The sequence below is a fragment of the Microcaecilia unicolor genome, chromosome 8 (genome assembly GCF_901765095.1).
Source record: "Microcaecilia unicolor chromosome 8, aMicUni1.1, whole genome shotgun sequence".
Classification (NCBI taxonomy): domain Eukaryota; kingdom Metazoa; phylum Chordata; class Amphibia; order Gymnophiona; family Siphonopidae; genus Microcaecilia; species Microcaecilia unicolor.
The window spans coordinates 73,369,859-73,396,724 of NC_044038.1; the positions used below are offsets into that span (position 1 = coordinate 73,369,859).

Genomic DNA, 26,866 nt, shown 5'->3' on the forward strand with positions numbered 1-26,866 from the left:
TAATTTTGACACACACTTCAGCAGCTCATCTCAGCAGAATTGGTGAACAGCTATTCCCCCCGCCTCAAATGCCCTCTCTCTCATCTCCATGGTCCCATTCCCAGCTTTAATATCTCCCGGAACCTTAGCAACTCTCCTCCAACCAGTATCTGTGTGTCTGGGGTGGGGGTGGGGGGCACACACGTGCATGTGAATGTCAAGCGACTGGAAGAGAATTTAAAAGCTCAAGTTTGGTTTGCCTAGTTGATTGGCAATCAGTTCATACAGTGGTTGGCAAGGAACTTTCCTAGATCAGTCTCCTTTCATGGAAGCATGACAGAGACCAGCTTTTATTATACAGAACCCTGATTACAGCAACCATACATGAGTCCTTCCTTCAGATCCTTAAGGCTGTAATCAGATGTGTCAGAAGAAGGAACCTGGGTGCCCTCAAAAGCTCATGTACACCAGCAACTTTGGATAATTCTTAAATTGGTTCAATAAAAGCTCTTTCAGATTGCAAGAAGCTCTGCACTGCATTATGCTTATTCCAGGGAGCAGCCCCTTCTATCATCCACAACACCAATACGTGCTGCTGGTAAGGTGCAAGATCTGTAGTTCAGTGCATGGAGCTATCCATCAGAGGAAATCCTGGAATGCCAAACAGGGCTCAGGCTCAAGATTGAATTAAAAACATTACAACACACAGAGCTGCCAGTCAGTGTAGTTCATTTAATGTAAAATCATTTTTGGCCTACCCTTTCGGTCTAAGATTCGTCCAGAGCATGCTCCCATGGGCTGCTGATGTGTGTATGGGGCCTGAATCTCTTCTTTGGATGAAAAGTGTTATCAATCCACATCAGTAAGGTTAAAGACCGAGCCAACCACTCTGAAGCCTGCTCAGGAAGTCAACAGAGTGACCGTTGAAGAAGGCAGAGCAGATTCCTAGTGGCTCTCAAATTTATTTTTATTAACATATCAGGGTAGAAAAGGAGCCTTATGTCCTTAAATCCTAAAAAGCTGTCATTTCCTCCAAAGTGTAGGCATTCTCTGTCTCATTATGTTTACAATTGTAATTCTTCCCCTTTAATTGGGGAAAAATGTCTCAAATTCAAATCCCATCCTGCACTACAGTCAGCACCGGATTGATCTAAACCCGAGTCCACCTTTCACCAATCTGTCACTCTTATGACACAATGTCGCCTGTAGTGTCCCCCATCTTCTCCTCCTTGTGTGCTTTCTTGTGTTTGTACCACTGAGAGGACTGGCTGAAGCTCCTCCCACAGATCCCACAGTTGTAGGGCCTCTCCCCTGTGTGCACCGGCCGGTGACACTTCAGAGAAGACGGCTGCGCAAAGCCTTTCCCGCACACCTCACAGATGAAGGGCTTCTCCCCGGTGTGCACCCTGAGATGCCGGGTCAGATGAGATACCCGAGCAAAACACTTCCCGCACTCCTTGCACTCATGGATTTTCTCGGCTGTGTGGGTCTTGCGGTGGATGTTGAGGCGCCTCAGGTCCTGGAAGGACTTCCCACAGTCAGAGCACCAAAATGGCCCGCCCTCATGCTTCCGCAGATGTATCTGAAAGTTGCCGTAATGGATGAAGGCTCGGTTACACTTCTCGCATTCATACGCCTCCTCCCCCTTGTGCACCAGCTGGTGGATCCTCAGGTTGCCAAGCTTCTTGAAGCTTTTGCTGCAGTTGGAACAGGCAAAAGGTCCCTTCCTGGGGTGAATGGCCTGATGGATGTGCAGTATTTCCAGCGTGGGAAAGGTTTTTGCACAGAAAGCACAGGGAAATAAGCTGAGAGACTGCTGGCCTTCCCTGTGTTGAGGGTAATGTTCTTCTGGGTGGTTCCTCCTCATGTGCCTCCCTTTGGCCTTCATATCTGGGAATATAATATGGCACTCGAAGCAGTGGAGAGAGTCTGGATTAAAGAAGAAAAGGTACAAGTAATGGAATCTTTGCTTTAAAAAGAGCAGTGGCTTTTGTGCACAGAATTTTAAAGCACAGAGAAAGCAGCAACAGCCTATACCCATTCACAGGCCTGCATTTCTGCACTGGTCTAGGGGACAGAATGACATGGGGACCCACAGTAACCGCGGGAATGGCGATCAGGACAGAGCTTGCGGGGACAGATCCCATGGGGACGGGGACAAACTTTGTCCCCATGTCATTTTCTACTTTGAAGCCTCTTAATGAACTGGACTGTTTTTATGTTTCAGTGATGCAGACAACGATATTTTGATTTTTTGGAAAAACAAGCAAACATGCTGGCCACAACTAGCAAAATTTGCAGATCCTGTACATCCTGCTACCAGCACATCTTCTAAGAACACATCTTCTATTGCAGGAAGGACTGTGGAAGACATGAGAGCCAGACTGAATCCTGAGACTGTTGATGACTTCTTATTCATCCACAGATTAAAAAATCATAACAGTGCTTCAAAGGGCATATTTCTCCCCTCTAGGGCATACAGAACAGGTTGTATTTTGTACCTATGGACATTTTAACAAGGTGGATTAGGATTCCTTGGGGTAGTATAAATTAGCTATTGTTGGGGTTGGAAGGGTAGAGGGTGGTGGTGAGGAGGGTTATTATAGCTGCTCGCTGTTATTATTGTTTTCTATTTGTAATTTATACACAACAGTTACACAGTATATTATTCCTTTTTATACTTTAATAAAAAGATTTAAATATAAAATCATAATTGTTCGAGGCTTCTGCAGATGAGGACACAGCCCATGGGGACAGGACGGGGACAGAACCTGCGGGGGCGGGGTGGGGACGAAGACAGAACCCACGGGGACGGGGCGGGAATGGGGCGAAACTTTGTCCCCGTGTCATTCTCTAGTCTAGGACACTAACATTCTGGAGGAAATAGTTATAAAATGCTGTGAGGATCTGGGCTGCAGCACCCTAATCCTTGTCCCATTTCAGGGGTCTCCATTCTTGTCCCTCAAGGGTCACAACACAGTCAGGTTTTTCAGGATTTCCACAATGAATATATATGACATTTATTTACATACAACAGAGACCAGTGGTTCCCAAACCATCCCCAGCCATTCAAGTTTTCCACAATGAATATGCATGAAATCTATTTGCATACAATAGAGGCAGTGCCTGCAAATAGATCTTATGCATTAGACCTAAGTTTTCACACCCAGTCCTCGAGGGCCACCAATGGGTTAGGATTTTAGGATATCACTCATGAATCTGCATGGAGAAGATTTGCATGTCTATTACTGCTATTCTATGCAAATCTCCTTCATGCATATTCATGAGGGATATCCTGAAAATATGACCCATCAGTGGCCATTGATAACTGGGAGCGAAGACCAAGGTGTTAAACAGTACTGTTAAGCAGAGTTTTATTGCCCTGGCAGTCCACAGAAGGCTGGGCAGATTTTGGCATCAGTCCACCTGCAGCCTCTGTGCAGTTTTCACTATGCAGCAGAGACTGTTAGGGGTAGATCCCAGAAAGAGCGCCAAAATTTAGGCAGTGGGATGATGCGCACTAAGGGCCCTGTTTACTAAGCTATGCTGTAGGCACAAGAGCGTTTTTAGCGCATGCTAATGCTAGAGACACCCATTTATTCCTATGGGTGTCTCTAGCATTAGTGTGCTCTAAAATCGCTAGTGCACCTTAGTAAACAGGGCCTCAAGTGCAAATTCTACAACTGCAAATTCACGTGGAGCTGCCGTTATAGAATACTAGCATGTGTGCAGTTTCACGTCTAGCTTTAGTTCGCGAGCACTTATGCCATGTCAAAGGCTTGTCCTTAATTGTTAAATGCAATAATTAGACCAAAACTTAATGTGCAGGGATATAGATTAATAGTCAAAAATCATCCCAGCAACCAGATCACATTATATGTCACCGTATCCAAAAACATATTTCTAAAACACACTTATTCAAAATTTAAACTTACTTAAGAGTTAATCAAATATTTTTTGAAAAGGATCTTCAGATGTCACCTGCATCCACACAGTGTCTTGATCCAAATTTTTAACTTTTTTATATTGCATTGCAAATTTAATATGATCAAAATCCACTTAGCTGAATAAAAAATTGGAATGTCTGCCGACATGGCCAAGTTTCAATTTCTTCTTCAGGGTGAGGTCCAACTCATTCCATGTAATCTCCCTCTCAGCATGAGGAAGGGGAGATTGTGGCTAGAGTAGCAGACTTTGAGGAGCTGAGGGAGACAGACAGGTACACAGAGGAGGCCTACAGGGACATTGCAGAGAAGTCCCACCTCCAATCTGGCAGCCTCTGTGCTGCCTTGGAGGAGGGATGTCTTCTAAACGGAGAGCATCACCCTGGTGCAGCTGGAAGCAATCCTCTACAAAGGACCAGAACACCAGGGGATGCAATATCCTCTCACACTGAGGATGTGTCTCCAGGAGCTACTAGCCAGGAGGGAAGGCTTAGGACGGCTGTTATAGTTAGTGATTCGACTATTAGGCATGTAGATAACTGGATGGCTGGTGGACGTGAGGATCACCTGGTCACTTACCTGCCTGGTGCAAAGGTGGCGGACCTCATGTGTCACCCAGATAAGATTTTGGATAGTGCTGGGGAGCAGCCAGCTGTCTTGGTACATGTGGGTACCAATGACATAGATAAATGTGGGAGAGACGTTCTGGAAGCCAAATTTAGGCTCTTAGGTAGAAAGCTCAAATCCAGATCCTCTAGGATAGCATTTTCCAGAGTGCTACCTGTTTCACGCGCAGGGCCCAAGAGACAGGCAGAGCTCCGGAGTCTCAATACATGGATGAGGCGATGGTGCAGGGAAGAGGGTTTTAGATTTGTAAGGAACTGGGTTTTAGATTTGTAGTCTGGGGAAGGGGGAGACTATTCCAGAAGGATGGGCTCCACCTTAACCAGGGTGGGACCAGGCTGCTGGCACTGGCATTTAAAAAGGAGCTAGAGCAGCTGAGGGAAGGCCGACAGTCGCTCAAAAACGCATGGTTCGGAACAAGGCATCTTTCAAAGATATCACCAAAACAGGGAAGACAAGGTATCCCAATAGCGAGGTTGAAAAAAGAGACCATAGTAGATCAGGTGTCTTTAAATAAAAGCAGCCAAAAGATTGCAAATTAACACTGTCAAGTACTGAGCAAGATGTAAATAGCAACAACAAATATAGTTTGAAATGTCTACATGTGAATGCCAGAAGCATAAGAAATAAGATGGGATAGTTGGAATATATTGCACTAAATGAAAAATTAGATATAATAGGCTCTCTAAGACCTGGTGGAAGAAAGATAACCAATGGGACACTGTCATACCAGGGTACAAATTATATTGTAGTGATAGGGTGGATCGAATTGGTGGAGGGATAGCATTGTATATTAACGAGAGCCTTGAATCAAATAGATTGAAAATTCTGCAGGAAACAAAAGACATCTTGGAATCCCTATGGATTGAAATTCCATGTGTAAAGGGGAAAAGGATAGTGATAGAAGTGTACTACTGTTCACCTGGCCAGGATAAACAGACTGATGTAGAAATGTTATCGAAATTAGGGAGGCTAACAAACTGGGCAACACAATAATAATGGGTGATTTTAATTACCCCGATATTGACTGGGTAAATGTAACATCAGGACATGCTAGAGAGGTAAAATTCCTTGACAAAATCAAGGACTGCTTTATGGGCCAGCTGGTACAGGAGCCAACAAGAGAAGGAAAAATTCTAGACCTAGTCCTTAGTAGAGCACATGATCTGGTGCAGGAGGTAATGGTGCTGGGGCTGCTTGATAAAAGTGATCATAATATGATCAGATTTTATATCGGCTTTGGAGTAAGTACACACAGGAAATCCAATACGTTAGAATTTAACTTTAAAAAGGAGACTATGATACAATGAGAAGAACGGTGAAAAAAAAACACTTACAAGAGCAGCTGCAAAGGTCAAAAATTTACATCAGGCGTGGATGCTGTTCAAAAATACCATCCTGGAAGCCCAGGCCAAATATATTCCATGTATTAAAAAAGGAGGAAGGAAGACCAAACGACAGCTGGCATGGTTAAAAAGTGAGGTGAAGGAAGCTATTAGAGCTAAAAGAAAATCCTTCAGAAAATGGAAGAAGGAACCGACTGAAAATAATAAGAAACAGCATAAGAAATGTCAAGTCAAATGCAAAGCACTGATAAGGAAGGCAAAGAGGGACTTTGAAAAAAAGATTGCTTTGGAGGCAAAAACAAATTTTTTTTTTAGGTATATTAAAAGCAAGAAGCCGGCAAAAGAATCAGTTGGACTGCTAGATGACCAAGGGATAAAAGGGGCACTCGGGGAAGATAAAAGCCATAGCGGAGAGATTAAATGAATTCTTTGCTTTGGTTTTCACCAAGGAAGATTTGGGAGAGATACTGGTGCCAGAAATTGTATTCAAAGCTGATGAGTCAGAGAAACTGAATGAAATCTCTATAAACCTGGAGGATGTAATGGCTCAGTTTGACAAACTGAAGAGTAGCAAATCTCTTGGACCAGATGATATTTATCCCAGCATACTGATAGAATTGGATGGCTTCTTAAAGGAAAAGTCCATAGATCATTATTAAAATGGACTTGGGGAAAAATCCACTGCTTATTTCTAGGATATTACAAAAAATGACACTGAGTGTATATAAATGAGTAACTTTAAAATAAAAACTGTTGAAATAACTAGGTGGATTAGAGTCCCATATCTTGCACATGATTATTCACATCTCACCCAATGGTGGATCACTTGTACGTGCCCATTTGCTAATCATTGACTCAACCTCCACCACCCTACAGCTACCATTACATTCAGCCCCGTTAGTACACAATTATTAAGGCTGAATGGTGTAAGAAACTTGTGACTTTAAAGCACTCAATACAAAATATACTCAGCACTTAGCTTGTGCCGGCTGGCGAACTCTTGCACCCCGTCAGGTCCCCGTTTCGTTAATCTTTTTCAAGGGGGAGTAACGCCGCATCGAATTTCAGCATATCTTAACTGTATGTGCTCAACTGCTTCTCAACCGCGGTTGAGCACATACAGCTAAGATATGCTGAAATTCGATGCGGCATTACTCCCCCTTGAAAAAGATTAACGAAACGGGGACCTGTCGGGGTGCAAGAGTTCGCCAGCCGGCACAAGCTAAGTGCTGAGTATATTTTGTATTGAGTGCTTTAAAGTCACAAGTTTCTTACACCATTCAGCCTTAATAATTGTGTACTAACGGGGCTGAATGTAATGGTAGCTGTAGGGTGGTGGAGGTTGAGTCAATGATTAGCAAATGGGCACGTACAAGTGATCCACCATTGGGTGAGATGTGAATAATCATGTGCAAGATATGGGACTCTAATCCACCTAGTTATTTCAACAGTTTTTATTTAAAGTGCTGAGTATATTTTGTATTGAGTGCTTTAAAGTCACAAGTTTCTTACACCATTCAGCCTTAATAATTGTGTACTAACGGGGCTGAATGTAATGGTAGCTGTAGGGCGGTGGAGGTTGAGTCAATGATTAGCAAATGGGCACGTACAAGTGATCCACCATTGGGTGAGATGTGAATAATCATGTGTAAGATATGAGACTCTAATCCACCTAGTTATTTCAACAGCTCTTATTTTAAAGTTACTCACTTATATACACTCAGTGTCATTTTTTGTGATATAAGTCTATACCTGAGTGAGGCCACTACTACGGTGTCAATAATATTTCTAGGATAAGCAGTATAAAATGTATTGTACTTTTTGGGGATCTTTCCAGGTACTTGTGATCTGGATTGGCCACTATTGGAAGGATGCTGGGCTTGATGGACCTTCGGTCTGTTCCAGTATGGCAATACTTATGTAAAATATAATAATCAGTAATAATCAGAGCTTAATACAGTGGTGTACTTTTGTTCTATATGTTCTAAACCTTGGCACAACCATAACAGTGACAGCAGTTGGACCCTTCTATTGTCTGAGCTTTTTAAGGAAGGGGATGCAGAAGCACTGATAGGGCCCTGGCAGTAGCAAAATCCTCAATCTATAGCTGCTCGTTACTGTTATGCCATTGTCTGAAACCATCTAGAAACGATTCTGTGAGCCCCTGGGGCAGCCGTGCTAATTAAGAAAGATTCAAATGGTTATAATCGGACATTAACATCACACACACGCTACATGAACTAATCAGGTCCCACTCCCCTTGGCACTGGTCCCAACATGACTTCTTGGCAGTTAAAAGCGAGAGGTATTACCTGTCCCATTTTCAGTAGTGGGGTGAGTGACCTCAGACGCTCTATCTTCTTTTGCTGGTGTTCTACTGGGTTCAGCAATTTCCTCTTCATCATCAACGTCTTCTATTTTTATACATAGGATTTCCTCACTGCAGACAGGCGCGGTCCACTTCCCATCTCTGTTGGCGGTTCCATCTTGTCCATTAGATTCCTCTTCAGCATCAGATTCTTCTGTTTTTATGTAAGGAGTTCCCTCTCTGTTGGTTGGATTGGCTGTCCCTGGAGCTACACTTGAATGCAACATAGTGCTGGTAGAACACCGTCTGGGAGAGACACGTTACTGTAAAACAGTGAAGAAGAAAGCAGTATATAATTTCACAAGCTGGAAATTGAAATCTCTTCAGACTTAACTTCACTTGGCTTGGAAGGCAGCACAGGTTTTACAGGGAATACAGGAGGGGAAAGACAGAAGATAAATACTGTATTTTACTTTGTCTAACCCACAGTCTACGGCAAGGGTTCTCAACCCAGTTCTTGGGGCACACCAAGCCAGTCAGGGGTTCAGGATATCCATAATGAATATGCATGATATAGATCTGCATACAAACTTGTCTCATACAAATTCATTGTGGTTATCCAGAAAACCTAACTGGCTGGATGTGCCCTGAGTTGAGAAGCACTGGTCTACGGGAAAGGTGAAGAAAGAAATGTAATAAGGCAATTTTTACAGTTGGCAATTGTGATTCTCCTTCAGCACCGTTTCTGATATCATTAATTGGCAGGGTCAAGACTGTTCCCAATCTTCCCCCTCCCCGCAGCTGTATTCATGTATAGAACTGGAGCTGCTCCCATCCCTCGCCAGCTATATTCACATGTACAGACTGGAGTTGCTCCTATTCCCCCCCCCCCCCCCCCAGCTGTATTCATGTACAGTATTGGAGTTGCTCCCATTCTTCCCCCCCCCCAACTGTATTCATGTACAGGATTGGAGCTGCTCCCAAACTACCCCCCCAGCTCTATTCAGGTGCAGGATCAGACCTGCTTCCGATCTCCCCCCCCCTCCCCCCCAGAGCTGAATTCATGACAGTGGAGGAGTAGTCTAGTGGTTAGTGCAGTGGACTTTGATCCTGGGGAACTGAGTTCAATTCCCACTGCAGCTCCTTGTGACTCTGGGCAAGTCACTTAACCCTCCATTGCCCCTGGTACAAAATAAGTACCTGAATATATGTAAACCGCTTTGAATATAGTTGCAAAAACCTCAGAAAGGCGGTATATCAAGTTCCATTTCCCTTCCCCCCTCCACAACTGTATTAATGCTGTGGGTCAAAGATGCCTCCCTAGCTGTATTAATGTGTATGGCTGGCACTGTCCTCTCCCTCTCCCCCCAACTGTAATGTGAAGGATTGACAGTGACACTGTCCTTTCTCCCCCCCCAGCCATATTAATGTGTAGAATTGGCACTGTCTTCCCCCCCCCCCCCAAAAAAAAAAAAAAAAAAAACTGTATTAATGTGTTAGGGTTGGCAGTGTCCTCCCTTCACAGATTTCCTGAAACATAATAAATCATTCTCCGGTCCAATATCCTCTGGAAGAGAAATCCAGAGCACAGCACCAACTACCCCCCCCCCCCCAAAAAAAAAAATGCATGCTTCCGAATCTGCACAAAAACAAAAAAAAAACTGAGGGAAGGGGGCATCACCACCAGACCTTGCTTACTCAAACACAAATCCCACGCAGGAACATATTGAAAGATTACAGATGTAAAGTGCCCTGGAGTCTCATCACAGAGAGACCGATGCTCAAAACTCTGGCGCTGTACTGAACAGTGGCGGCGAAATGCTGCCAGATCAGTGAAGAACAACTTCCTAATGCCCAATGCTAAAGAGATGGAAATACAGCCATGGGAGTATTAGGGAGTTTGGTAGGACAATGTCTGGTGCATGCGCTGAAGAGTTGTAAATTAAGCAGCACAGTGCCCAGAATACCAGAGAGAAGGATGGAAGGAAGACGAAGAGATGCCAACAGCGCTTCAAGTAGAAAAAACTTACATATATATATATATATATATATATATATATATATATATATATACTGGAGACGTATATGTTAGGCGGGGAGAGTCTGATAGGTACGAGCGGAGAGAGGGATCTTGGGGTGATAGTATCTGAGAATTTGAAGGCGACGAAACAGTGTGACAAGGCGGTGGCCGTAGCTAGAAGGTTGTTAGGCTGTATAGAGAGAGGTGTGACCAGCAGAAAAAAGGGGATGTTGATGCCCCTGTATAAGTCGTTGGTGAGGCCCCACCTGGAGTATTGTGTTCCGTTTTGGAGGCCGTATCTTGTTAAGGATGTAAAAAGAATTGAAGCGGTGCAAAGAAAAGCTACGAGAATGGTATGGGATTTACGTTACAAGACGTATGAGGAGAGACTTGCTGAACTAAACATGTATACTTTGGAGGAAAGGAGAAACAGGGGTGATATGATACAGACGTTCAAATATTTGAAAGGTATTAATCCGCAAACGAACCTTTTCCGGAGATGAGAAGATGGTAGAACGAGAGGACATGAAAAGAGATTGAAGGGGGGCAGACTCAAGAAAAATGTCAGGAAGTATTTTTTCACGGAGAGAGCAGTGGATGCTTGGAATGCCCTCCTGCGGGAGGTGGTGGAAATGAAAACGGTAACGGAATTCAAACATGCGTGGGATAAGCATAAAGGAATCCTGTTCAGAAGGAATGGATCCTCAGGAGCTTAGTCAAGATCGGGAGGCGGGGCTGGTGGTTGGGAGGTGGGGATAGTGCTGGGCAGACTTGTACAGTCTGTGCCAGAGCCGGTGGTTGGGAGGCGGGGCTGGTGGTTGGGAGGCGGGGATAGTGCTGGGCAGACTTATACGGTCTGTGCCCTGAAGCACAGGTACAAATCAAAGTAGGGTATACACAAAAAGTAGCACATATGAGTTATCTTGTTGGGCAGACTGGATGGACCGTGCAGGTCTTTTTCTGCCGTCATCTACTATGTTACTGTGTGTTCCAGATCTCGGCATCGCTACCTACTTTTTCTGCGCTGCACTGTTCTAGTATTTGTGCTTTTGTCTTTATCGCCTTCTTTCTTTATCTATTCCCCCTGACTTCTTTTCTTCCTCCATCTATCCAGCATCTGCTCTTACCTGTACTCCAGATTTGGTCACAGTTTTTTTTCCTTTTTGTTTTTTTTTTGGGGGGGGTTGAGATCCAGTGCCTTTTCCCGCCTTTCCTATTCCACAGACCACAGCTCGGGACCCTACCACAAGCTCCAAGCTGGCGTAGGGTTTTCAGTGGCAAGAGTGCCCTTGTTTGGCGTGCTGACCTCTGAGCATTGGGGAGGAATTAAGGAATCAGTTCATCAGCATGCATTTGCATGCTCAAGGCGCTGGGGCCGGCGAGCTCGTTGGGTCACGCACTCGTCAGCTCTCAGCATTTTGCATTAGCAAATGTGGGTGCTAGTCCAGCACTAACGGCCTCTAGCGCCCACTAAGCCAGAGTGCCTTGAATATTAGCATCAGAACCTTAAAATATATGTAGAAAATAGAACTGGAAAAAGAAAATCAAGAAACTGCCTAAAACAAATGCTGTGTGAACCATGTGGGGAATGCCCATTTGCTCAATACGCTTTTGGAACTGCAGGAAGTAATTGACTAGATCTCATTGCTGGATGATTGAAATTTTGACAATTAAATTTAAGATTCCACATTAAAGTAACATCATATGTCCCTGAAACAGACAAATGCCGAAACATTGCCATGTCGGGCAGGTGAATTTTGTGCCAACAAATAAACTATACATTAATAAAGATATTTTGTCATATTATTTTTTCTATTTTCTGCCTGTGCACCATCTGTTGTTTTTTTCATCTCTCACTACCTTAAACTATATCTGAGAGCTGCACGGGAATGGGGTTTGTGTGAATCCGTGGTTATCGCGGGGATGGACCCAAGTCCTGCAGGGTTCCAGCAGAAGTGCAGGCGAATCGAGCCATACTTTCCCTCCCCCAAGCCTCAGGGTGCCCTCCCTGAATGTACCTCAATGCACCTAGTGGTCTAGTGGCCTCTACAGGGTAGGAAAGATCCCCTCTTTCCTGCCCGCTACCACCGTATCTTCAAAGTGGTTGCCAAGACTTCAAGCGGCAGAAGTCTTGTGAGGCCATTGGTTGAAGTCTCAGAAACCATTTTAAAGAAACAGCAGCAGCAAGAGGACCAGCAGCCTCAAATGTCATACCTAGCTCCATGACAGCAGTATGGTTGGTGTCGTGCATAGGGGACATGGGTGAGCATGAAGAGGCTGTATAAACGGTGGAGAGAGGGGGCTGGAAAGAAGTCTGGTAAGGGGATATACATGGAGAGGTGGGGAAGGGAAAAGGGGAAACAGATCACATGGGATAGAAGGGGATGGAAGGAGAAGGGGACATGCTGCTCACGGTTGTTTGCTTTGCTGGAAATGTGCATCTTTAAAAAAAAAATTTAAGCACAGTATGCAAGAAAATACATTTATGTTACTTTTACCAGTATTTTCACTGCTTATAGAATCTATCTTTCGGGGGAGGGGGGGGAGATCAAGGTGACTGTGCGGCGAGGTGCGACGCGGGACGGTGGGATCAAAGTGACTGTGTGCCGAGGTGCGGGGTGGCAAGGCTTGTGGGGATGGAGGAGATTACAAATACTTGAAACGGAGATGGGTTACATTCCTGCTGGGACAAGTGGGAACAGGTTAGATTCCCGTCCCTCTGCAACTTTCTAGCCTATGGGCTAGGTATAACACAGTCAAAACGCCAACAAACCCTATGTAGGTGTGCAGCCACATTTTGAACAGCCTGGGGCCCTTTTAGAGAGGAGGAAGATAATTCAATCAAAACCAAACTACAAAGATCTAGGATTATAGCTGTTTCCTCTCCCCCCACAACTATATAAATTGGTCATAGATGATCCCTCTCTGTCTTCCACAGCTGTGTTAATGTGCAGGGTCGGAGCTGATCAATTCCTCCCTCCCGCTATATTAATGTTCAAATCACTATTCTCCTTCTCCTCCCTCCCAGCTGTATTAATGTTCACGATCACTATTCTCATTCTACTCCCCCCTCTCCCAGCTGAATTAATGCTTAGGGTAAAGGCTGCTCTCGATCTCCCCCCTCACAGCTGCATCGATGCTCAGGGTGGAAGTTGTCCCCGAGGACCCCGATCTCTCGCCTCATAGCTTTATTAATGCTTATTATGGAACTGCTCCCGATCTCTCTTTCCAAAGCTATATTGATATTTAGGGTGGAGGCTGCCCTCCCAAGTATTAATGTTAACAAAGGACTGATACTTCTTTTTCTCAAGCTCTCACCTGCTCACTTCCAGCTGAACCACCAACAGAACCCTTTTTTTTTTTTCTTCCAACAAAAAGTAACAGAGAAAATATGCCCGTCGCGTTCCAAGCCTCACATTCGAGATTCCCAGGTTTCCATTCTGATTGGTTAGGGTGGGGCGGGGGTGGTTTTGCACCGATTGACGTTTGGAACATACGGGATGCAAGTAGGCGCGGTCCCAGTTGACAGAAAATGGGTATGGCAAACACTGCTCCCTTTTTGACTGGCAACAGCCAAGGAGGTTTAATGACGCGAAGTTGAACCTAGAGCGAGGCTCGCTCGATCACAAAAGCCAAACGAACAAGGGAGAGGCTTGAAACGCTAGACCCGGAAGTGTGTTGTTCCCTGGTTTGCCGAGCCTCCCTCGTGATTGGCCAGAGACTTGCTGCGTACGCGTGACCCGGAAGGAGGCGGGGAATGCTACTTGTTGCTGTTGTGTTGTCATGTCATAGCTGTCTTCCTCCCTTCTCTTTGGGTGCTGCAATGGTTCTGGGCTCTGTGTTCGTCCAGGCCACCCCCACCAAAAGGTAATCCCTTTCTGTTTGCCAACCTTTTAAGCCCAAGGCACGCCTACATTTTCGAAAATGTGCTGTGCACAGACATCAGTCTATCCTTTTAGAGAACAGGCAGTATTGATATGGGAGAAGACGCTTGTGGCTAAAGGAAAAGCTAGAGCAGCGGTTCCCAAACTGTGGGTTGCGACCCAATGGTGTTATATCACAGAAATAGAGCTGCTCTTTAGTCTTTCTTTCTGCTTTGTCCAGTAGTGGTAATCGAGATGTAATCTGTGAGTTAATGAAAGTTCACAGGCCTTGTGCCCTCCTCATACGTTGACTGCCTGTTAGACTGGAACCCTATTCAGAAATTTTATTGGGGTCTGCAGAGATGCCAAGTTACCCAGTTTTCCAGGCTGGAGACATTTTGGCTAGTCCTTTTTTTGAACTTAAATCCCAAAGCAGCGTGGGATTTGTAGTGCCCAATCCTGTCCATTAAAATCAGCGCTGTAAGACCCATAACGCACCATGATGGGGTGGTCAGCAATCCAGAAGTGTCTTAAAATCTCCAGCCTGGAATTGGGTTAAGTTGACATCTCTGGGTCTGAGAATGCACATTGACACACTAGGTCATCTGCTGACTGCTGCCACAACTGTCCTGCAATCTTCGGGCTTTATATAGGGAAGATGCGAGAAAAAAAGTGAATGAGAAAGAAGGGGAACAGATTATTTTGTTTTTTGTCATCATTTGGGCCGGGATTATGTAAAATTTTTAAATTTGAGGAGCACTGAGCTAGGGAAACATTGAAAGGTCATTCAGAGGTTGGAATGAATCAAAGGAAGAGGTTCAGGATGGAGAAGGTACTGTGTGCAGTGTGTTTGCTGCAAGCAGGGCACAGGCTCAGAGCTGCCAAGTTACCCAGTTCCGAGGTGGAGACATTTTGGCCAGACCTGTTTTTCAAATACATATATCCCCAAAGCAATGTGGTATATGCAGTCCCAGGTTCTGTTGCAACTAGTGCTTTAAGTTTCATAACTTGTCAGGATAAGGTTATCAGAAATTCAGGAGTAAACTAAAATGTCCCTCCTGGAACTGGGTAATTTGGGAGGTCTGCAAACTCATGCTGATCAAAGAAGGAGAAAGATATGTATGAGTGCGTGTGCCCAGAAGGGAGTTCTTGCAGCTTTCAGAGCCTTCACTGGTGTTTCTTGTTGTGTGGTGCTGAGAGCAGAACCATAAGTTGGTCTGATTTTGAGCATCAGGCAGTGACAACTCTTCCCCCCCCCTCCCCCATGGCAAAGATGTGCTTGTTGTGAAACTCTAGTGCTGAGTTCTATGCAGGATGGGAAGGAGAGCACTGCTTCCATGGCTGGTGTTAGTTGGGGGACAAACAGAGTAATTGCCTGAGCTCCCATGACACAGTCCCTAGTTTGTCTGGAACTGAAAGCCAAATAGCCTGCAGATGGATTTAGGGGCTCCTCCCCATTTTTTTGCCCCATACTTTCACATCCAAAGTATTGTTGGATTTGTGGTTCTATTCTTACAAGGATGAGAGAACAAAACTTGTGGGAAAGCTTGGTATTCTAATAAAACCTACCTTAAACATTTTTAGATGATAATTTCATTCCCCTTCTTTCTGGAGTGGGAGGATTGACAAACACTGGTTTGTCAATCTGGGACCCTTATATGCATTCCCTTTCACCTAAAGCCCGGACTCTCTTTTTAAACACATTGTAACTCATGGATGGGGTATGGGCATCTGCACCCCTTAGTTATGGGTGGCTCCCCCTTTTTTGAAGGGAGGGAGTGGGGTAGGGGAGATCGGGGTGGGGTTGCTGTGTATGTCGAGAGGTGCCAATATTTTGGAGAGGGGCTATAAGAACCTAGGCCCTTCTCTGCACTGTTTTGTTGGGGATATATCATGCCTCGATTTGAGTTGTCTTGTTTATTCTGCTGGAAGTTTTTGCTATACTTGAAATTTCAATGAACAAATTTAAACATAAATTATGATTTTATTTTGTAACATCCCTTTTCTCTATATAATCTTTAGAGTTATGTCTTCCTTTGGTTTGCCCAGAGCAGCTTTTTATTTCTACTACAATGTCTGAGATTCCTGACCGAGCCAGTACTACAGGAATTGAGTCCATCAGCTCTGAAGAAGAGGATGTCCCCCTTGGTGAGTGCTCACACTTCCCCAAGTAAAAATAAAATACAAAACAAATGATCAAACTTCTGTAAGGTTCAATGCCTCCTGTCACCAACTTCTCTAACTCACAAATAACCATGCACATCTATGACAGGATAGCAGATCATTACAAATAAAACTTACATTGTAAGCCTTCCATGAACAGTAAATAATCTTCTGTACCTGAATGTTATTTGCCTTGAGCTACAACTGAGAAAGTTGTTAGCTAAACCCCAAAACTTGTTGCAGGCCTGTGCAGGTACTGTGTTTGAAACAACTATTGGAGGATTCCCCCTTATACATTTATAACAATATAGCATAGTTCTGTTGTAAGGAAGGGAGACTTTGCTTTAATTCTGCTTCAGAAAACAGTGACATATTGCTGGAATGGCGGTCTCTTTTTATTTTCAAATTAAGAGTTATGGGTTTTACTTGGGTGGGTCTCTTGGGTTGACAGCTCTGCTCTGTCCTTATACAATTTGAACGTACTGTTGATCATTTTAATTCTGAAAGAGAATTCATTGCTCAAGAGATGCTGCAAAGGTTGCCAATTCCAGAATGTCCTAACAATTTCTGTTTTCCTTTGAGGTCTGGAACATTCGTCTGAGTCTGATTATACGCTATCTGAGGAGGAGGAGGAATCGGATGATCCGGAGTACAGTCCAGGCTCTCAGGATAAAGAGCATTCCAAAGGCAAGGTACCACCTTCAAAGAAAGGGGGCGATGAAGGAAACTCCTTTCCATACTGTTGCGATGTCTGTGGAAAGTATTACAAGTTGCCCCGTTCTCTACAGGTCCACCGGCTCTATCACAGCGGTGAACGACCTTACAAATGCCCAGACTGTGACAAAGGCTTTGTTACGGCTGTGCTGTTGAGAAAGCACCAGAAGCGACATTCAGCTGCCAATATGTGTAAGATGTGTGGGAAGAACTTCAGCACAGCCACATACCTGCAAGAGCACCAGAAGCTGCATACAGGTGAAAAACCCTACATCTGTCCCGAATGTGGGGAGAGTTTCACTTTTTCAGCCAATCTGAGAACCCATCGCCTGCACCACTTTGAGGGGAGGAATTTCCGCTGCACCGAATGTGGTCGGGCCTTTCTCTCGGTGGGAGAACTGGAAGACCACAGAGATCTGCACCTGCGAAAGTCCCAGCACCGCTGCCCTGAATGTGGCAAGGGTTTCACCCAGCTCTCACACTTGAATCAGCATCTGCGCAACCACAGCGGTGAGAAGCTTTTCCTCTGCACCAAGTGCGGGAAGAGATTCAGTGAGCTGGGCACGCTGAAGAAACATGAGCTTGTGCACACCAAGGAGAAGAAGCACGAATGTCGAAAATGCGGAAAGCACTTTGGCAAAGCATCTCTGCTGTACCAACATGATAGGAATCATCATCACGATGCCTCCTACAACTGCACAGAGTGTGAGGAAGAGTTCAAAGATCTCTCCCAGCTCCATGAACACTTTATGCTGCACGCCAGGGGGGATCTGTAGTAACATGAAAAAGCTCCCAATATTAGTCTTGCCTTCCCTGTGTCCATGACTTCAAGAAGCTGTGATTCTGAAACTGCCATAGTGTTCCACTTAGTCATAGGAGACGTGCCTTTCCCTCGGGCTGGAATCTGGGTAGTGCTGGAAAAGAAACTGTTTTGTTCTTGCCAGTACTTAGTATATGATTACATCAAGATATTTTTTCTTGAATAGTGCACAAACTGATTCCAAGCTGAGGAGAAAGGAGGTCTGCTTTATATTTGTAGTTACAGATATTTTATTCGCACTTTATAAAAGCCAAGCCGTTTCTCCTTTACAGTCTGCCTCTCGCTTTTATCTGTTCAAAGTTTATTACATGGCACCGGGTCAGAGAATTGTAGTTCTGCTGAAAATGGAGCTGTCCTGCTTTATAATCCTCAGTGATTTTGAATTGGCCACTGCCGGAAGCAGGATGCTGGGCTAGGTGGACTATTGATCTGGCCCAGTATGGCTATTCTTATGTTTCTATGTAACTTTCCCTTTGGGTTATGAAACAAGCCTTCAGCAGACCAAGTTAAAAAAAAAAACCAAAACTTTAAAAATCCTTTGTAAGTTACTTTGCAAAACAAAACATAATTCTCCTCTGGAGGAGCAGACTGGACTCTTAATGTACTGTGAAATGGAGAACTAACATTACATGTTCCAGGTGCAAGAGTTGTTATGAGAGGTCTGCAGAAAGTTTAAAAAATGCCCTGGCAAGAACACCCTTTAGGTTCTGCAGTGCAGACCCCTCTCTCTTTTTCCACAGGAACTCGACTTGTGTTTTTTATCTCCCAGATACCCTAGCCCTCCCATGTGCATATTGTATCTGGAACAAAAACATCAGGAATAGAAGGCAGGAGGTCCTACCATAAAATTTCCTTTTTTTTTTTTTTGTTCAGGTAGTTTTCATCTCTTCATTTTGGATATTTAGCTCAATCAGAACCAATCTCTATTAGGCTATGGTGCCAGCACCTTCATTTGCAGCTGGCCAGAGGATTTATCCCTATTTTGTAATACCTCACCTCAGTCCAGCCATTACAGCCATAGTCCTTAACCAGAGCCATAGGTGGTGGCTCCCTTTCAAACCTGTTATTCATGATCTTTTAGCCTAGCCACTAGATATCGCCATTGAGTAATGGCTGAGACTCTGTCTCTGCAGAGGCTGTGGATGCTACCTCTACAGCATCCCTATCCAGCCTGCCTCAGGTACCCACAGCCTGGGGAGTAGAAGCTGGACCTGAGAATCAACCGTGGGCATTTCTCATTGTAATGCATAGCATAAGCCTAGGGAATTTTCAGTTTTATTTATTCATTTTGTGCCTTAGGAAATGTGGTGACCAGTTGGGCTTGCAGAAGGCTAGGAGCAGGTTGTTTGAGAACAAATCAGATAAGATAGCTAGTATAACAGCAATGTCCCTCTGAGCAGGTGCGGGAAAGGAAGAGAGAATTTTTTTTGGGGGGGAGGGGTTCCTTGAGTGGTTGCCTGAATGGGTGTGAGCTAGTAATCACAGATAGAAATAGAAAGGGATCAGGGATATCATAGTAGAGGTACTTGAGGTTCACAACTGGTTTTTCCATTTTTCCTCTTTCTCTGTCCTTGAGATCCGACACATGCATTCATTAATGAACCTGTGCCTGTGAAGAGGAGTTGAATAATCCAGTGGGCAGCTTGGGGTCAAAAGGCCACATAGCATTCGAAAGCTAACTCTTCAACAGCAGAAAAAGGAATTCTGGGGATGGGGGGAACCTCCCTAAATCTGTGGTATGTGCTACTAACTGCACTCCCTTCTTGCAGATTCACCAGCTGTACCAGTGAGATGAGCAGCCACATAAGTGCTCAGAATGTGGCTAGGAATTTACCAAGGTTGTGCTGCTAATTAAGCACCAGAAATGCCACTCAGCTACAACTGGCTTCAGCTTATGTCCTGGACCACCAGCAGCTGCACTTGGGAAATTCCTATTTCCACCTAAAGCGTCAAGAGGCTTTTCTGTACCACATGTAGATAAAGTGAAGATCCTCCATTACCAAGACGATGTGGCAGAAAAGGTACAGAAATGATCACAATTGTATTGAGCGCCAGTGGCCTGAATGGAAAAAAATTTCCAAGCGCATAATATATTACCTGTTCATATTCTGTCTTAAGAACTCCAGAGCAAGCCTTTTTAACAAGCATTAGCTTGACATTGTCTCTCTTCTGCCACCTCATTAGGCATAGCCTGGTGGTTAGTGCAGTGGCCTGAGAACCTGGGGAACTGAATTTTTTCCACTGCGGCTCCTTGTGACTCTGGGTAAGTCACTTAATCCTCCATTGCCTCAGGTACAAAATAAGTACCTGTATATAACATGTAAATCGCTTTGATTGTAACCACAGAAAGGCAGTATATCAAGTCCCATCCCTAACCTAATCTGGTTTTAAGAGTGAGGTTCATCCCTGTCGTGGTATGCACAAACTTGACCCTACATCTCCTCCTATTGTCAATTAAACTGAGGAAACACCTTCCTAAACAAATGGACGGGAGGCACATTGCCCAAAGTGAGTGAGAGAGTTTTCTTATGGATGGAGGAACCGGAGGACTACTGGGACCTGCACCAGTGGAAGTCCACCACTGCCCCAAGCCTGATGTATTTCAGATGGTCCCCCATCTGACTCCACTGGTGTATCCAGAGTGGAGAGAAATTGAGGGTTTTTTCTCCACCTGATGCAGAAAGTATTTTAGCAAGCTGGGCTCCCTCTGTATATTAGGGATAAGAAGTACGAATGACAGAAGTGTAGGAAGCTTTACAGAAATGCATCTTTTGCTATGCCAACATGACAGAGTCCATGATCATGATTCTACCTGTGGCTCCACCAAGTATAAGGAAGAGTTCAAGCATCTCTTCCAGCTCTATGAACACCTAATACTGCAGAGAAGGGGTGGGGTTGGGCGCTGTAGCAGAGTGGCAGAGCCATTCGTGGGCCTAGGTTAACCCAGCAGCCATGCACCTGTGATGTTGCTGGCAGGGATCCCCAAACCCCGCTGAGCTAAAGACTCCTTGCATTTCTCCCTCCTCGTTCCTGCAGTGACTAATACACGCTACTGCACCCACTCTGGAGCCTTCCCTCTGATGTGGTTCCACCTAAGTGGAAACAGGAAGTTGTATCAGAGGAAAGTACCTGAGGCTGTCACTGGGCGAAGAACTGAAGTGCATAAAATATTCATGGGGGGGGGGGGGGAGCAGGGGGTTGAGAGACACTGGATTACCTGTGAGGAGGGAGAGATGTCAGTAGTCTTTAACTGGCGCGGGGTTTGGAGATCCCTGCCAGCCACATCACAGGTGCACTGCTGCTGGGTGGACAGTTCTCATCCCCAAAAATTTTGGGCTCAGGCCTGCCCAAAATAGGATGTATAGGTACGCCACTGCTGTAGCAAAACTGCATGCAGAACCAAGGAGGTTTGATTGAGAACAGGAGACGGCATGATGTGAAAAAGTTGAAGCCACTTAGGTTAGTCTATGTTTCCCCTATCCTGTGCAGCCGTCGTTCTGTGTACACTCAAAACAAAGCAAACCTATGAGCTGTTGCTGCATCCACATTGTCGGTCTTTATTGTTGGTAGCATTTTTATTTAATCTTGCTTACAGATGTACACAGAGGAAGTATAATAACGGAATAACTTTTCATAGGTAGAGTAGTAATTTATTATAAATCATAATCAGCTTGTCATTTGGAGGGGGCACCCTAGCATGTGTTATATTCTTGCAGCGATTTTTTTTCTCTTTGTAAACGGCCACTAAAACATATGAGAAGCAGATGCTCAGCATTCAGAGTTTCTATTTATTTGTTTATTTATTTATTTACTTACTTAACTTATTTATGGCAGTTATATCCCACATTAAACATGAATTAGCTTTTCCTGTGCCTAGATCAAAAAGAGAAAGATGGTTTGTGGGAACTTGCACCTTTTTGTTTTGTGGAATGCAGTGGTATGTTATAAAAATGCACTTAATATTGTTTATTACTACTATTTAAAAGAAAGATATTAAATAATGAGAACAGAGCTACCTTCATGCAGAAGTCCAGAGTCAGTCTAGATGTGCCAACATTTTCCAGTTCTGTGGTATATATTTATTTCTTCTTCAAGTCAGTTTTCAACAGCATTTTCTCAGTTATTACCCAAATGCAAACACAATTATAATGCTAATTAATAAGTTTTGGATGTTACTGAATTCTATTATTCTGTTTCACTGTATTTCCAGTTTGGCATAGTATAAGTCATCACAAGGACAAAATATAAGAAAATCAATGGACTGCATTAAGGGCCTATAGCCCATTTAGTTATATTTAAACAAATGCAAGATCTGCATGAAAGAAAATATTTATTTTTATTATTTTGACTTATGAAAACCACTTGGCCCTGAAATATGCTCAAAACAGAATAATCCATTTGTACAAAAGAGATGAGGTGAACACGTGATTCCATGTGCTGCAATATTTTACTTCCAATTTTTATAACACCAGGCTTCCCAAGGCAGATTACAACAGTTAAGATGAACCCATCAGTAAACAGGATATCCTCACTGAAATTTGGCCATATATTACTGTATTGTATAGAACAGTGTAGAAAGTGAGCACAAAATACAGCCTTTATTAGTGCTGTTTCCACCAGCTACAATACTTTTTGAAGTCGTTTTAGTGATATTCAGTTTTTTATTTCATGATCTACATATGGGATGCTTTCAAATAATTTAAAAAGCTGTCAAACAAGTAAAATTTAAAAACCTCTTTTTATTCCCTCCATGTTTTAATTTAACTGCCTATCCAGCTGGAACAGCTTTTGACTTTTTATAGATGGACCATGCATAGGCAGTCCATTATTTCTAATAATCTTGCTTTCAATAGCGTTTGTTATTGTTTTGGGTGTACTTGCAACTCCACCTACTGGCTTCAACCCATATAATGGGCTAGACAGCCTCGTACCATCTCCCAGATTGTGGGTGCAAGTAAGTAGAAAAAACTGCTACATCATCACCACTGCAGCATCTTACCAACTTTTGAAGAGGTGCTATTGCATTAGCTTTTCACTGGCAGCACCTTTCCCGCACTGATTCAAATCCCAGAACAACCTTAAAACGTTTGACAGGAAGTGAAATGACTTTCTTAGAAATGTCTAAGACGTTTAGAACAGTTAATTCTAGGCAGTTGTGCTTGGGCACTGCATTCTGGAAACACTCCCCATGTAATGAAAGAGATAGCATCTGATGAACAAAAAGCAGGCCAGTCTTTTGCAATGTTGTATATATTTTCTATTCCCTCAATCTGCACATCATTTTTTTGTTAGCCAAAAAGTTTCTATAAATCATCTTCTAAACCAACAAAACAATGAAGACATAGAGGGGCATAATTGAAAGGGGCGCCCAAGTTTTCCTGAGGACGTCCTCGCAGGACATCCCCAGACAGGGCGGGGAAACCCGTATTATTGAAACAAGATGGGCGTCCATCTTTCGTTTCGATAATACGGTCGGGGACGACCAAATCTTGACATTTAGGTATTCCTTAGATAGGTAGTCCTTAGAGATGGTCGTCCTTAGACTTGTTCATTTCTGATTTTCGGCAATAATGGAAACAGAGGACGCCCATCTCAGAAACGACCAAATCCAAGCCATTTGGTCGTGGGAGGAGCCAGCATTCGTAGTGCACTGGTCCCCCTGACGGACTTCACAAATTGCTCCCAGGTGCATAGCTCCCTTACCTTGGGTGCTGAGACCCCAAAACCCACTCCCCACAAGTGTACACCACTACCATAGCCCTTGTGGGTGAAAGGGGGCACCTAGATGTGGGTACAGTGGGTTTCTGGTGGGTTTTGAAGGGCTCACATTTACCACCACAAGTGTAAGGTAGGGGGGGTGGGCCTGGGTCTACCTGTCTGAAGTGCACTGCACCCACTAAAACTGCTCCAGGGACCTGCATACTGCTGTCATGGAGCTGGGTATGACATTTGAGGCTGGCAAAAAATATTTTTAAAAGTTTTTTTTTTTGAGGGTGGGAGGGGGTTAGTGACCACTGGTGAAGTAAGGGGAGGTCATCCTCAGTTCCCTCCGGTGGTCATCTGGTCAGTTCGGGCACCTTTTGACGGTTTGGTCGTAACAAAAGACCAAGTAAAGTCGGCCAAGTGCTCATCAGGGACGCCCTTTTTTTCGATTATGGGTCTACGCCCATGTGTTAGGAATGCCCAAGTCTTGTCTTCGCTACGCCTCCGGGAACTTTAGGCATGAGGTGGCAGAAGGGAGACTATCAGGCTTATTTTCAAAAGAGAAGGACGCCCATCTTTTGACACAAATCGGGAGATGGGCGTCCTTCTCCCAGGGTCACCCAAATCAGCATAATTGAAAGCCAATTTTGGGCATCCCCAACTGCTTTCTGTCACGGGGACGACCAAAGTTCCCGGAGGCGTAGCGAAGACAAGACTTTAGATCTCAGGTAGTCAGGTAAAGAATTGTCACTAAGAGGATCAGGAAACCTGCATCACTTTTGGAGTGCTGGGTTTAGATTAATCTTTCATGGGTAAGCAGCTTGTACTTTATTAAAAGCTTCCACAAGTGCCGCTCTGATGTTATATCCTGCTACAAAGCAGAAGCGTTCCACATGCCAGCAGCAGCTGTGTTACCAGATGACTCCATGTCATCTATGCAGGGTGAGTGAGTCCTTATGCCTCATTGCATGCATGGATTTGTAGTTCTGAATTCCCTAAGACAGTGCAAGAAGTTCACGCATAAAGTTAGAGGAAAACCGACTGATTCACAATGGACCTGGATTGTGAGAAATTTACTTTTAGAATTAAACGCTTTATGAGCTGATTTTTTTTCTGTTTCAGAGGACAACAAAAAATCACTGCGACTCAGTTTCTAAAGATGAAATCTGTGGACAGTGCCTGTATTGTGAATTGACACCTCGCTTCAAGTGTAACCTTTCTGACTATTTGTTAGCACAAGGAATAAGAGGAGAAACATAACCCTAAGGGTTCATATAATGGACTGCCCTGTTAGTAGACTTGTAGACTTGTTAGTCTGCTTCTCCCACTGGCACTCCTTGTCATCCTATCTCCTGTGGCCTCAGTATCCACAGATTGTAAGCTCTTTGGGGAAGAGGCTTGTACCTATATTTAATTTATTGTAAGCTATGTTATAAATGCCAAAATAAAGAGAATCTACTTTAGCTACTTCCAGAATGAGCTGTCAAAGATTGAAAGGTGGGAAGAAAAGCTCATGCATTCTTCATGCGATGGTTGTAGGTACCGATCTTGGGATGATTGCATGTAGAATGGCGGTGGCATGCCTATGCAGTCTAGCCTCTTGCAAAGGGGATAAAGAGGCGCTCCAGAAAAGAAAAGAAAAAACCACTGGAGCTTCAAAATTGAGGGAAAACAACAAAATGCATTAAAAGTTAAAGGACTAGGTGGCTAGAAGTACCTCAAGGCCTACACCAGAATTACAAACAAGCCAATTGTTCCCAAAAAGACATTTACACGGTGACACCAAACATATCTTTTAGTAAAACACATGTATTTGTGATCCCCCCAAATGTAAAGTATTAAAGCAAAGCCAAAGGGAAAAAAAAGAAAATTCAGTCAGAGAACAGAATCCTTATTTCAAGTCCTTAGACATTAAGTGGTGTTCGTTTGGATAAACACATAGAAACAGAAAATGAAGGCAGATAAAGACCTTATGGCCTATCCAGTCTGCCCATCTATACAATCCCTTCTTATCCTTTAGAGATTCTCTGTGCTTGTCCCATGCTTTCTTGAATTCAGATACCGTCTTCGTCTCTACCACCTTCACCCAGAGGCTGTTCCATGTTTCCACCACTCTTTCCATAAAGAAGTATTTCCTCAGGTTACTTCTGAGAGTGTCCCCTTTCACCTTTATCCAATGCACCCCAATTCCAGAGTTTCCTTTCAATTGAAAGAGACTCACCTCTTGTGCATTTATGCTATGGAGGTATTTAAATGTCTCTATTGTATATCCCCTCTCTCACTTTTCTTTCAAAGTGTACATACTGAGATCTTAGTCTATTTTAGTACCTGTCCTCTGGACCAACTCCATCCTGTTTATATGTTTTTGAAGTTGTCTCCAGAGTTGTACACAGTAGTCTAAGAGGGTCTCACCAAAGACTATTATTAGCTCCTTTTTCCTGCTGACCATTCCTCTCTCTGTGCACCCAAGCATCCTTCTAGTTTTTTCCATTGCCTTTTCAACCTATTTAGCCACCCAAGATCACCCCATATGATCACACCCAATCTCGCATTTGTGCACAAAAGTACTTCACCGCCCTCCCCTTCCTATATTGTACCACTCCCTCAGGTTTTTGTACCCCAAATGTATGACCCTGCATTTCTTTAGCATTAAATCTTATCTGCCAAATTCTGAACCATTCTTCAAACTTCGTTAGGTCCTTCTTCATGTTATCCTCACCATCAGGGGTGTCTGTTCTATTGCATAGTGTGGTATCATCTGCAAAGAGGCAAATCTTACCAGACAGCCCTTCGGCAATATTGCTTACAACAATGATTTTAAAAAACAGACCGATTCTTGCAGCACACCACTTGTAACCTCACTTTCCTTGGCGTGAACTCCATTTACCACTACCCTCTGCTGCCTTCCACACAGCCAGTTTTTAACTCAGTCACTTTAGGGCCCGTACTAAGGGCACAGTTTATAAGTTGCCAATACAGAACTTTGTCAAAGGATGTGCTAAAATGTAAGTACGTCAAACTTAGTAGTCTCCTTCAAACCAACTGTATGGTCACCCAGTCAAATTAATCTCATTTGTCTGTCAAATCCTATCCTTTTTAACTCTTCTGGGGCTCTGGGTAGAGCTCTCTACTGCTTCACCTCCAAACTCCTCTCTATATCCTATAAGATAAGCAACATGCCAACAGATCGATAGTAAAAAGAATCCAATTTTATTTACCACATAAAAGCTAACATATGTAAAACTCAAATGCCCGACATGTCATCATCTCAAGGGTTGATTTAGGGGCTTCATAAAACCATAAACATCAACTAGACAATATAAATATAAAATTAGATATAAAAAAAGCTTCAGTATCAGGTGAACAAATTGGAAAATGGCAT

General features: G+C 43.9%; 2 protein-coding genes across 3 annotated transcripts; one reads left to right on the forward strand and one right to left on the reverse strand.

Annotated features, from left to right (window-relative positions):
- Positions 1-594: 594 nt before the first annotated feature.
- On the reverse strand, positions 595-13,834 carry LOC115476733 (zinc finger protein 239-like). Its single transcript, XM_030213288.1, has 3 exons — positions 13,540-13,834; positions 8,206-8,524; positions 595-1,908 (listed from the first exon to the last, which is right to left on the reverse strand). The coding sequence occupies exons 2-3, from the start codon at positions 8,486-8,488 to the stop codon at positions 1,166-1,168; spliced, it is 1,026 nt and encodes a 341-aa protein (XP_030069148.1). The 5' UTR covers positions 8,489-8,524; positions 13,540-13,834; the 3' UTR covers positions 595-1,165.
- A 122-nt stretch (positions 13,835-13,956) lies between these two features.
- Positions 13,957-24,938, forward strand: LOC115476734 (zinc finger protein 239-like). 2 transcript variants are annotated; one of them, XM_030213291.1, is made up of 4 exons: positions 13,957-14,088; positions 16,134-16,232; positions 16,830-20,044; positions 24,607-24,938. In XM_030213291.1, the coding sequence occupies exons 2-3, from the start codon at positions 16,157-16,159 to the stop codon at positions 17,735-17,737; spliced, it is 984 nt and encodes a 327-aa protein (XP_030069151.1). In that variant the 5' UTR covers positions 13,957-14,088; positions 16,134-16,156; the 3' UTR covers positions 17,738-20,044; positions 24,607-24,938. The 2 variants fall into 2 exon arrangements, with proteins under 2 accessions (XP_030069151.1, XP_030069150.1); XM_030213290.1 differs by having other exon boundaries at positions 13,973-14,088; positions 16,107-16,232; positions 24,607-24,937.
- Positions 24,939-26,866: the final 1,928 nt, after the last annotated feature.

What these genes read in the sequence shown, in the direction of transcription:
- LOC115476733 (XM_030213288.1), bottom strand. Translation starts at nt 8,488, where the DNA reads ATGTTGCATTCAAGTGTAGCTCCAGGGACAGCCAATCCAACCAACAGA. An exon ending in CACTACTGAAAATGGGACAG is followed by an intron (nt 1,909 to 8,205) that starts GTAATACCTCTC and finishes TCTTTAATCCAG; the next exon opens with ACTCTCTCCACTGCTTCGAG.
- LOC115476734 (XM_030213291.1), top strand. Translation starts at nt 16,157, where the DNA reads ATGTCTGAGATTCCTGACCGAGCCAGTACTACAGGAATTGAGTCCATC. An exon ending in AGAAGAGGATGTCCCCCTTG is followed by an intron (nt 16,233 to 16,829) that starts GTGAGTGCTCAC and finishes TTTTCCTTTGAG; the next exon opens with GTCTGGAACATTCGTCTGAG.